Below are 12,789 nucleotides of genomic sequence, written 5' to 3'. Positions count from 1 at the left end.
TGCAACCGAACAGCAGCAACAGTAGAGAAAGGTAAAAGGTAATGAAAGTATCGTACCAACATTTCACTATTTTTAGACTCGTCGTTACCCGGTGAAGAGTGCGCCATTCTTATGCTTGGGCAACGGGATGAAAGTTGGACATCATCAACCTCGTTGTGAAATTTAGACATTCATTTATCTTCCGGCTGTCCTTTTGTGATGGATTTTGGGCAAATTGAAGCTGAAGCTTCAGCTAACCGGAAGAGTTATTTCACGGAAAGCAGTTGGATATCTTCATTTCGGGAATGAGTTTCGTGGCTAAGCAAATGTGCAAGAGCTGTATGAGGAAGGAGAGGAAAAACGAGGAAAAAGATTGGATAAGAGAGTTTCACTCATTATGCTACTTAGTATTATTGTACACGAATTAGAAGCAGATGAACTTTAAGTAGATTTAATCACTTAAAGAAACGTACACTCATTAGCATGGAACGATTTGAATAAAATAAGTTTTTCTTTTTGTTTTTTTTTGATAAAGAGCAAAAAAAAATTATTCTGCCACGCTTTTGTTCCACAAATCATGCTGCTGCACATCATCCTGCTTACTACTACAAAGCATAATGATTCAACAGTGTCGAATGGTGGAAGGTTTTTGAAGGGTGGAAGAGAAAGGAAGTGAGGCAAAATAACAAACGTTTCACCGTGTTGCTGACGTCACACTTCACTCCTGCAATGGCACTCACGGGCTATCGCTCTATCTCTCGCTCTCTCACGTTGGGTTTGTTTTTACTTTTATTTGCTTGTTGGAGCATAATTTTTATTCCGTGACGTGCCCTATCATAACAAAGCATAGTGGAATTCGTGGAATTGAGAACACGAGACGATATGAGATGATTTTTTTTCGAGTGATTTTACTTAAGAAAACATAGAAAAAGGTTCTGAAATATTATTAATATTGTAATGGGCGTAAATAATATTAGAATTAGAATGGAAAAAAACTCATATTTTAGAATTTATGACATAAAATGACACCAATTGTATAAACCTATCCGGTACGATGTTCTACGCAAAAAAACTATCCTTTTCTACTTTCGCAAAGTTGTGTTTTCTTTTTTGCACACGCTTTAATAATACTACGACAAAATGGTCTGTCGTCATAGTTATCATGCGAGTGGATAAAACAAAAAAGAAAACCTTTTTTTACCACCAGCGCTCAATCACGTGGCGGTTGTATTATTATTTTCGCACACATCGGTTCATCGGTTGCATGTGTAGTCTCATTTTGCACATGTTTGCACCACTGTATTGGTGCGTGTTATTGAAGATATTAACAGTGGTGGTGTATACATACAGTTTGCGATCTACTACTAGGCTCACAGAGAAAGAGAAAGAGCTCGATACCATCGAACAGGACATTCTAGTACTGCAAAAACACTCCTTTCGTGAGCGACTATTTAGTGTGAGTTACCAAACGAAAGAGAAAGAGTGAGAGAGATCTACTCCTATTGCTGGCTGTTGTTACGTTACGGCCCTCCTGTGATGCCGTTAGTGTAGTTTCTGTCTAGTGCGGATATCAAGGGATTATCCCTTAAAACAATCCTACCGTAGGTGAGGCTTTTTTTGCTTCTTCTTTACGTGAGTTCCATTTCTCGTCCCGGCACTAGCGCTGAGTGCCCGGTGCAATGGGAAAGCTCTCGCACAATAATTTTCCCGAAGAGAAGTTGGAGCTTTTCGTTCCGTTTTTCAATCACGTAGCCACACAACACAGAGCGTCGCGTGGAAGGAAAATTGGTTGCTTGCTTGCTGTGAGTTTTATTGGTGGCAAAACGTGAAACTTTGTGAGTATAGTTTGCTCCCGGAAAAAATCTCTCCCAGTGGCTTGCCCGCTGAAGGTGTTTTGACCGTATATTCAGTTTACGCAGTGTGTTCCCTCGGTGAGGATCATTCATCGGTGTCAATTGTCGCTTCCGTTACCCGTGTTTTGTCACATAATAATCTGCAACCAACTGCCGCGCTTGTGTGTGGTAGGGACCCCCCTCCTCCCCCTCCGAATAAGAATGATGCTTTTGTTCTACCATTCTGCCTGCGTATAAAGGGAAAATGTTCATGGGCACAACAAACAAAAAAAAACCACCCCGGATACTTGTAATAATCCTGCCGGGCCTTGAATTTTGAGGCCCGGGGATTCGCCAACGGTACACTGCTGTGCAAAAGTTTCCTAGTGAGTGAGTTTGTGTATGTGTGTATGTGTGCGAATAAGCAAGCTTGTTGTGGCTCGATGAAGCGTCGAATAGCGTCGACTGCAGTGAACTTGGGCAAAGGGCCAGCTCGAAATGTGCCGTGCGAGACACCGTGCCCAACCCGAAGCGTGGGAAAATCCGTGCAAAATCCAACAAAGCTCACCGCGAGCCAGTTGCAACGAGGTTGCTGCGATGCTGTGTTTCGTGTACCAGTCATCGAGTATTTATGTGTGCGCCAGTAGTGCTAATGACAAACTTGGATGGATGCTGTGGAACCGCGTACGCTGCAGGCTCATAAAGCGCCTAAATGTAGGCAATGGTGTTACACGTATACGCTTATAAAGGGCAAACTCCCGATGGTAACGGTGCTGTTGAGTAAACACTCGTACACGGACAGCAACGAATTGCTTCCAATATTCCTTCCTACCTCCCACTTTATTTCCCCTCCCCCCTTTCTCCTTTCCATCGTTTGATGTTCAGCGTTTGATGACGGATGAACGGAAATAAATTCCACCATTTGTTCTGCACTGTATGTACATCTCTCTATCGCAGTAGCAGTAGGGCACGCTCGATCCGTCCGAAGGTCGTCCAAGGAAACGTTGGAAGCTGTGTCGGTGCACAATGGTAGTTGCGTGCAGCAAAAGAAAAAGCTTTATACGCGTTGCTGAGCACAAAAATTGAACCATTTCATTCTCAGCGGGAAGATTTTTCCCGGAATGTGAATAGGGAACCTTCCGAGAAATTCGCACAGCAGCAAAGTGTGGTTTCTTTTTCAAAAAAAAAAAACACGTAAAGTGTTGAACATGTTGAGTAGTGAAGAAGAAAGTGGGGAAAAACCCGTGGTTCCACTCGTGGGTGAAGCAAATGGACAGCAGAAATCACAACATGGAAACAAATAAATGAGTCAAACGCTTCAAATATTTGTATGGTGAAGAAAATCCTTGGTGGACAAGAAAAAAAAAACCAAATTACATTTCCACCCACATTCCGCACCACCGGAAGCTGTCTCGGGAAGTTTTTGTTCTGCAACAATGGTTCGTGCTAGAGAGACAATCGTTCGCCGTATCCTTGAGAGCTGTGGTGGATCCTGTTTTTTTTTTGCCTCCCTTGTGCTTGCCATTAAAAACGGAAGGCAGAGTAAACAAATTCTTTGTAAGCTTCTTCACGCGCCAACAGCGCTGCCTAAGCCTTGTCCTTGTGGTACTTGAGCTAGATTTTTCTGTGTTTTTTTTTATTCACTCTTTTTGGTGTTGTGCTTCACAAATCATAAACACATCCTTCGAGGGAAGACGTATTGGAATGGGATAGTTTCTGTTTTGTTTTTCTTTACCTTTCCCACAGACGGATTGACAACCGACGAATGGGTTTTTTGGTGTTTTTCTTCTTATGCTTCAACTACGTTGGATGTATATTATGCTTTCTCTCACTCTCGATGTGGAAGATGTAGTTTGTTTGAATATTTTTTTTGCCCATCTTTCCCATTTGGACCACTTGTTATGCATAGTTTTTCTTTTTTGCTGTTGGCGTTCTGGCGAAAAAACAAAAGCAATGAGAACCTGTTGTTTGGCACTTCCCAGGCGTTCTCTAATTTTCTCAACACCAATAGGCACGTTTTTTGTTTGCCCTTGTGTTTTTGTTGCTACCACTATTTATAATCATTTCAGCCCTCGGAGAGGATAACGTTAAATGTTGGATAAAATTTTTCATCCGTCTTCTTGCGCGTTGAGATGAGAATGAAACGGTTTTGATTTATGATGTGTCTTAAATCATCAACAGGCGGAAGACCTCGACGGATGTTATCTGAAGCGACATAGTTTTTCTTACTATTGTGACAGACGTATAAAAGATGAGCGCATTTTTGTTCTTCTTTAGTAAATTATTCTTCGTGTTTGTAGAAGCACCACCTCGATTCTTTTTATAGAAATAGAAACGTTTCCAATGTAAAATAGCGTGGAAAAATTTGCTAACCTATTTGAAGCCCCACCAAGAAGATATGCCATCTACCCGAAAAAACGTGCCAAACTGGCTCGTGTTTCCCGATGTTCACCATTTCGGTTAGGTGAAGCCATTCACCTTCCCATGTTTTGTTTGGGATTCCATTCCCAAACTCTCTGCCAAAATAAAAGCTTACTTTCATGCAGGATATATGCCCCCCCCCCGGGGTGGCGGCTAATTCCAACGCTCATCGCACTAATTTGCAAAAGCGGTCTGGGCCTGGTAAAGGCCCCGATTGAAGCCGTTCAACTGCGGACTTGCGGACTGATCTTACGTTTGGAGCTGGACAGAATTAGACTACCAAATGAGTGCCGCATACTGGCCGGGTTGGTTTCCTCTCAGTACAGGGCAGTAGCGCAAAGCTGGGCATCGTTATGTGAACAAACACGAAAGTCACCTTGCCGCACAGGAGGATGGAAAAACCAGTCAGTGAATGTGACCAATAGTTTAGTACATCCTGGTGTAATATTTTTATGATGTATATGGAGAAGTTACACCTTTACGAAGGCTTCCAATATAACATCGTTTGTGAACCAAAGTATTGGAGAGTTAAATTTGTAGCAAAAAAGTCTGTAAAATTTTTTTTTATGTTTGTTTTTCAATTTCAGCAATTCAGCAGAAGGTTTGATTTGTAAATGAATGCACAATTTACTTTATCTGGAAAATCAATATTCTTATAATAAATCAAATTTTCTTTAAACAGAAAATATGTTTTAGATAACACAGTGCTTAACATAATTATACGCTTGTTTGTTTTTAGAGATATTAGATAAAGTTAAAATTACAGATAAAAATTAATCTATACAAAATCTTTTATTTCGGCTTATAATACAAGCACCACCGAATATTATTTCGACAAGTTAAAATACAAGTTTTTATGGTCGCGTAACAAAAATCGGGTTTGTTTAATGGAATGGTAATTTTAAAATAAACAATTAAACAATGTAATTATATTTTGGAACAATTGCTTTGAATGTTTAAAGATCTTTGTGATGTGTTTCTCAAGGTTTGATCTTTATTTTTATGTATTTCCCAAAAAATACTCCTATTTCCCGACTCCTCAGAAAAATTGATGTAGATTGAAGATGGATGTACACAATATACAGGAAAGTAATAAACGTAGAACAAAATTGGTTAATTTGTGAGATAAATTAGTTCAAATTCATCGATGATTTTTACAATCGATTATTTTTCTTGTTTTGTTGACTTTATGGAAAATCAATTCTGAAACTCTCATTTATTTTTTGGAATATTTTTTTTCGCATCAAAAATTCAATTTGCATAAAAAATTTATCCATCCCTCAAATGTGTTATTAAAAAAAAACAAAAACCTAGCGTCCCTATTGTTATGCAAAGCACTGTATTCCCTGACACTCTTCATATAGAATCGTTTTAGTAGATATTCGGCGGTTTGTAGGTTAGCATTATATACACCCAGAGTTGAATTTCATATCGAGTTTCTCCACAATCCTGCAATGGAAGCATAAAAATCCCATCCAAACAACAACAGCGACACGAACAGATTCAATACTGGTCAGAGATCAATTGGATCTTACAAAAATCTGACAGTCAAACTAACTCACCGTTTATATCGACTCTGCCCCAAAAAGACCCCCCCTTCACCCATCCGAGATCGGTGTTTTATCAATACGAAATATGGAAACAGGAATCCTTCCAAAAGCGTAGCTAAAAAGCAGCTCTGCTAAACTGCTGTGCCAGTCACAATGTAGTCCGTAGTCACTTTACATAATGAAATTCGAACATTTGTTCCTTCGCCACTGATTTCCCTTCACTTCAGTCTCGTGATTGTACCGGAGCCCGTCGACAAGAGGTCATCGGTTTGGCGTCGTGAATCGGCCAGTATTTTCAGTGCTCGTCAGAGTGCTATTGGTTGCGAGTCCCTGTGGGAAATGTCACCACCGCCGGTAAACCAAATGGGCCGATATTTTATTGGCATTTGGATCTGATTTGCATCGTACCGGATCACGAGAATCCGCCACCAGTGTGGCACAGGTTAGTGTTACTGAATATCTGCGTGTGAAGAAAAACCAAAAGCCCCACCAGGGTTTGGTTAGAAAATGGGGTGGAACAAAGTGGAAGTTAGACCATATTATGAAATAATGGTTAGAAAAGGTAAAATTGGAATCCACAAAGTTTGTGGTAGAGTGAGTAAATTTAGATTTGATAGCAGTTTTTTAATGAAAGAAAGCAAAAATTAAAAATGTTTTTACATAATAAAAAAAACATTCAAATTATGCAAAAATAATTTCGATTGTATATACAAACTCATAAAAATAAAAAAAAAACGCTGATCAAGTAAAAAAACCCCTTATTGTAGAAGCCCTTTCTTTGCCGTTATGTCATGATTTGCAATATATGCCTCGGTATTAAAACACCAACGTCGTCCTTTGTGATATTCATATTCATGACATATTGAACAGTACACGGCCACTTGAATAGTACGGACCATCATTGGGGTAGAGAAATAACACTTGAGGTGTATGTGTGTCTGTGTGTGAGTGGTACGTTTTCCATCGTCCGATCTCCTTGAAACCGGGATGGTGCTGATTTTCCTCGTACGTTATACAACACTCGGGGGTTTGTGGTGTGGCAGGGTGTGGAAAATGGCAGTAAAAGAAATAACTATTAATCCACATGCGGTGTTGGACGGGACGGGGTTTGGCATTTTCCCCTCCTCCGATTCCGTACGGAAGCACATCGAAACGTGTGAAGCCCAAGGATAACACACAACACACAACCACATCGTCGCAGGTGTCAAGCGGGCTATCGAGCCGTTTCGTAGCCCTTATCCACACCGGTCTCCACCATTTCCTCCCCTTGAACCTGACCACGAGGGCCAATTTCTCGTCGATGGAGACGCCTGGTAGTTGGTATTGATTGTGTCGGCGGGTATGTTTCGGATGCTTGAGGACGGGGAAAATATCGGTCGGAAAAGTCAAATAGTGCATGATTTTATGTGCTGTGTCACGTGCGTGGCGGTACGGGGGTAAAAGTATAAAACATTCGGATTACCTTGGCTTGATGTGTGACTATTCTGTACTCTGCACCAATGACTTACGATCGTATGCGGTCTGGCACTCAGTGAGTTAACAAATGATTTTATCGGTATCGGTACGTTCCCACCTTACGTGAACATACAAATTGTACAAGCGCCATGCTAAAATTCCAAATGCATTTAAAGGAGGTGAATGAAATGAGAAAAAATAATGAAAATAAACCTTTAAATTTAAATAGAAAATAGTTGGGCGACATTTCGCATCGAAACCATCGACGATTGTGTGAAAGGCGCCAAACGATTTGAAAAAAAATTGTTCAAACTAATATTTTTATTTCACGATTTTCTTCGTTCTTACAAACAAAAAAATATTGAAATGAACTTACTTTTATGTTACAAACTGTAATACTACTAAAACCCAGTTTTTCACACTCTCCTGCTGATGGTCATGAATTTGCCAAGTATTTTATTTTATTGCTTTGGTAAATGTCAGCTAGATAATTCCATTACCCCGGACCAACTAAGACACGAGCAGACGTGTACACCGTAGGTGCCATAATAGCAAGAAAAAAAGGCCTTTTGCACTACTGACATTAAACAAAATGCTAGCAAAAATACATTGCAAAACATTTGTCACATGGGATTAAACTTATTTAGAGGGGTAATGTTTTCAAAGCGGCTATAGCTCGCTCGATTCGAAACCGTTGCAGGTGCAAGTTTTATGACCGGTGCTGGCTTTGTGCTGCGTAATGTAAGGACAGCATTTTTTTTTAGCTTAAGCCGTCCGATTGATACATTATCCAAATGTGCCAACACCGTCATCTGATTTTCCCGGCCCGTGTAGAAAAGGTCAATACGAAACGCGACCACAATCGGGCTGGTCAGCATAAGCCATATTCCCAGTCGCAATAACATGGAACGGGAGCTAAAGACGGGGGCCAAAACAAAACCCCAATGAAGGTGGGGGGGAGTCAATGCTAGCGTTTATGTTGCCTATAAATGGCGTCTCCGTTGCGTACACGATACATTCTAGTAGTGCCCTTTGGTGATTGAGATCGATTGGTAGATAAGATGCCTGCCCTGCCGGAGAGGGAGAACGCGTGAACAAGCGGAAATGAGAGGGAATTTTCCGAACTAACCTCGAGGGAGTGAGTCCCCCTTGTTTTTTTTTTTGGACCGTCCGATGGTCACCAACAAAACACACGCCGACAACCGACCCGAAACAAGCGACAGCAGTGATACTACTTTGTGCTTTTAATGTGACCCTCGGCGATTGTGATTTTACGATTTACACCGGAGGACTTTGGAATTTACCAAAGTCCTTCGGATTGTGGTAATCCATCCATAGTGGCTGCTGTTGTTCCACTGACATTGGTATTAACAGCAATTTTATGTTTTTAATTCAAAACTTTGAGAAGAGCTCGCGGTTTAATTCTTTGTTGTATATTTTTGTTTATTTTCAGTATGAATATGGTAACACAATTTACTTACCGTATTGATATGTTACACACTGTATGTAAAGTGAATAATAGTTAACACTATGGTGAATTAAGTAATATATGTGATAATAAGAAAATGTGGCAATAAAAATAAGAATTAATCTTATCATTAACCCTCTTAATCGTATCATAATCTAAAAAATATTAACTGAAAAATATTTATGATAAAATGTCGCTGGACAATCATTCCATATTTCATTCATTTTTCTCCTTTATTTATTCTAGAATTTAAAGCTATTTATAGTGATGGTGGCTGCAAAGCTGCATTGAAGCTCAAGAAAATAATTGCTTCGTCAATTAGTGTGTAGCAGCAAGTGTTGTAATAGTTGTATTAAATACCGTGTTCATGACAAATCTTAAGCAATTCCCCATGATAGTTTTAATCCATACGAAGTGAACATGGCGTAAATTGCTGTGTGTTTTTGTGTGTGAGAGTTTGCGTGTGTGGGTGGTGTAAATGTAAAGCTCCCAAGAGGCATGAAAGTGTTTCGTAAGAAAAAATAAATAAAAATATCGAAGAAAATTCCAGTGTAGCGTAAAGGTAGTAAGTAAGCATCTTTAGTGTATTGTTTTTGGTGCATCCGTGAATAAACTCATTTCGTAGTGAATATGAGCAGCACTGCAAAGGTGATGAAACCGGGCCTCACAAAGCAGCTACCAACAAAATCCAGTGCTTCCGGGAAGGGCCAGGTTAAATTAAATTAGTCTAAGCAAAAAGGGGGAAAACCTAATCATACCTTCCCCAATTGACGAACGAGCGTTCCGGGATCGACCGCGCTCCTGTGTGTGTGTATGTTAATTTTGCCTCCGTGTAGCCAAATTTCCGCTTTGCAAGCGTGTTGAGTGTTGGGAATTTCCCTTTCGTGCGGGCGTGAATTTAAATTACAAAACACACACACACACTCAACTGAAAGAAATACCCAAACATCGGAGAAGCTTCTGGCGGGAGGAGTCGGGAATAGCGAACGAGGCAAGGCATCTTCTACACTACCTAATCAAACATGCCCTTCGGCCGGAAGTCACCACTGGAGGCGCTGGCTATGCCGGGTGCTATTATTGCGTACAAATACAGCCAGTTCCGGCAGCGCCGCCGTGAGGCAGCTAATCGGCGCGTGACGGAACGGGAACTGTCGGCATTACACACGAAAATCGTAAGTACTCTCGACTTACAAGCGTTTTATTTTTCTCTACCAATATTTTTACAAAACGGAATACTTTGGGTGGGAATTTCCCAATTTTGTTGGAAGCTTACACATTTAACAATTGTTAATTGTATTACACGGTGTTTGAGTTAAGGCGGTTGCATCCATTTCTCGATTTTTTTCAACTTCAACTCAACTGTCATATACGTCATTTCAGAAAGCTTTACACAGAATCGTTTTTACCTTACAAAACCTGGAGAAAGGTGTAAAAAATCCACATCCACGTCTACATGTTCCACTTTAAATTGAAAAAAATCCAGAAATAGTTGCAACTTTAGTATTTCTTCTCAAAAATGCTGTAATTTTCCAAGCAATATCTGGAATTAGAGAGCTCAAGTGGCAAATTTGGAGCCAATTTTAAATTATTTTCAAGATTTCTCTGTTAAGGCGTCCAAAACTACCTCCCCACCAATTTTTATAAATTGGTTTATTTTAATGCGAATTGCTTGAAATAAGTTTATGTTCAATCAAATACTGCTTTAAAAAAAGAACAAAAAATAATAAAGAAATAAAAAAAATTCTAAAAATTTGAAAATTTCCTAAAACTATAGCCCTAGCTTTTTTGGGAAATTTAGCAAAATTTATAAATAGTTGTATTTTAATGGGAATTGGTTGAAATAAGTTTCTTTTCACTCAAATAATGAATTAAATAAAAAAAATCACGATCTCACTCTTACTCACTTAAGCACATTTCTAATTCTGAATGCATCGTCAGGCGTATCGTGATTGAAGCGTTATTTATCCGATCCTGCTTGGATGTAGCCCTGACAGCGCATTCCCTATCTCGAATGACATGCGAACGCGCCTGGCTGACGTGTACCGTCTTTTGCACCGTTAAGATTGACGATGGTTGTTGATAAATCAATTTCTCACTCACGTCACCCACATCGATAGCAACCGGGAAGTGGGGCGAAAGGTGCCACAGAAATCTTGGAACGGCAGCATCCACAAGGTAGACCCCGGAAACAGCCCCCGTACAAGTACGACCAATTGCCAACCAATAAGGCTGTACGATTCTTTCACCCTCTGGCTGTTGTCGACGGCGAAGGAAAATGTAAAAATAGTTCTCGCTGACACATTTTACTTTCGCCGCTGTAATACGAGACGCATGGGAAAATGGTTCCCAACCCACTGGAAGCGTAGCCTTTGCAGTCCTGAATAAGAGAGCGCACACGTTTCATGCCGTTACGAGTGAACTTCCCACGCCATCGGTTTGCCGCTGTTTGTGATCGTTCGTTGCGTTGCGTTCAAGCGGTTCACTTCTTTCCGGCAGGATCAAAACCACCCACTCAACCCCACCAGCGTGTGTGTGTGTGTGGGTGGAAAGCTATCGAAGCTTCGCTTTGCTACCGACCTCCCCCGGGAGGGAACTGGATTGAGGGAAAAATCACGTTTGGTAAATATTTGCCATTTGTATACATCGGTCCCGGGTTGCTGTTGCTTGCTGCTTTTCCTTCTATCCACGTCCACGCCTGGTGGCCTGATGATTACGGACGAAAGCCTGGGAATATGGCCGGATGAGTTGAGTTGCGATACGCCTATCAATCGGTGGCCCAGCGTATAAGCGCAGAAATAGTTTCCACGGAACTAGACGTTGTGCCGCAGTAAAATGTTCCCGTTCCATGTTGGGACACAGAATGATTTTTGCATTTGTAATTTTTTATTGTTCGCTCCCACTGGGGATGGTGGAATGATTATATGGGGCTAGGGTATGGCAGTGATGAGGTGTGATGAATTATTGTCCCCGCAGGATGTGGGTTTTAAAATTGGATGTTGTGCCGTGTGGCGTTTTAGGGTGTTTTTTAATTATCATATTGAGTGTTTAAGGGAAAACTAACGGAAAACGCTATTTTTGTTATGTTTTTTTAAACGGAAATTATATTTTGAATTGATTAAGTTTTGAAGAGAATTTTAATGTATTCAGGAGATTATTGTAAAAAATTGACAGTTTACAAGTCTGTTTTCAAATGTATTTAAAACTAACATCAGTCTCCAAACAATAGTTTCCGTAAAATAACGTCTGAAAAAAAAATGTTCTAAAAGAAGATTGAGTCCGATTTTGAATATCTTATTTTGTGACAAAACTGCGGACAATTTAAATTAAGAAGCGATTTTGATTAATTTTTTATTACTGTTTTACAATCAATTGAAAATCAATTTTCCAGCTCCAAAAGTTCCATAAAATACCCAAAATTTAAGTCAATCTGATTTATGAGGTTTTTGAGAATATGTTTACCAAATATTCCCGAACTTTTGGTAATATTTTTTTTATTTATATAAAGTAATACAGTTTAGAAAATTATAACACAATAAATGAAGTAGAAATGTGTCACTAAAACATAACAATAAGAGATTGAAATATTTTTTTCCAATATTCTGTACAATTCCATTTTACCAATAATTCTGGTTGTCTCCATGGAGTCTACATTTTTCGTTCATTGTGTGCTCTCTAAATTGACACATGCATATAGCAAATAGTCCAACTGAGAGAGAGAGATAGAGAGAGAGGAGAAAGAGAGAGAGAGAGAGAGAGAGAAAGAGAGAAAAAGAAAGGGCAATCTGGTTGCGAAAAATGGATTGAAACCTTTCCCTCCGTGCGTGGTCGTAGAGTGAAATGCATCGATAACTCTACCGATCGGAAGTTATTCCGAAAAGGGGATTGCAAAGTTTTGTTACAAGTGTGAACCATTTTGGCTATAAATAATTTCTTTCCTATTGTTCGCACGAGCTTGTAGAATCATTCGCTTCACAGCCATACACCCTTGTGTAGGTGGACATAAAAAGAACGAATTGAATGATCTACCATTACACGGAGCACATGATGTAGAGCACCAGTGCAAGCGATGGAGAAAAACTTTCCT

At 39.9% G+C, this 12,789-nt stretch overlaps 1 protein-coding gene across 1 annotated transcript in view; it reads left to right on the top strand.

Annotated features, from left to right (window-relative positions):
* The first annotated feature begins 1,127 nt into the window (after nt 1-1,127).
* LOC125766887 (uncharacterized) overlaps nt 1,128-12,789 on the top strand; it is a 44,269-nt gene continuing 32,607 nt past the window's right edge. The window contains exons 1-2 of the mRNA XM_049432982.1: nt 1,128-2,000; nt 8,952-9,877. Coding sequence (XP_049288939.1) covers nt 9,728-9,877 — 150 coding nt within the window. The 5' untranslated portion in view covers nt 1,128-2,000; nt 8,952-9,727. The remainder of the gene's footprint in view (nt 2,001-8,951; nt 9,878-12,789) is intronic.

This window comes from Anopheles funestus, chromosome 3RL, assembly GCF_943734845.2.
Source record: "Anopheles funestus chromosome 3RL, idAnoFuneDA-416_04, whole genome shotgun sequence".
Lineage (NCBI taxonomy): Eukaryota > Metazoa > Arthropoda > Insecta > Diptera > Culicidae > Anopheles > Anopheles funestus.
Note: the sequence above shows the minus strand (reverse complement) of the source record. Positions and strands in the feature narration are given on the sequence as shown.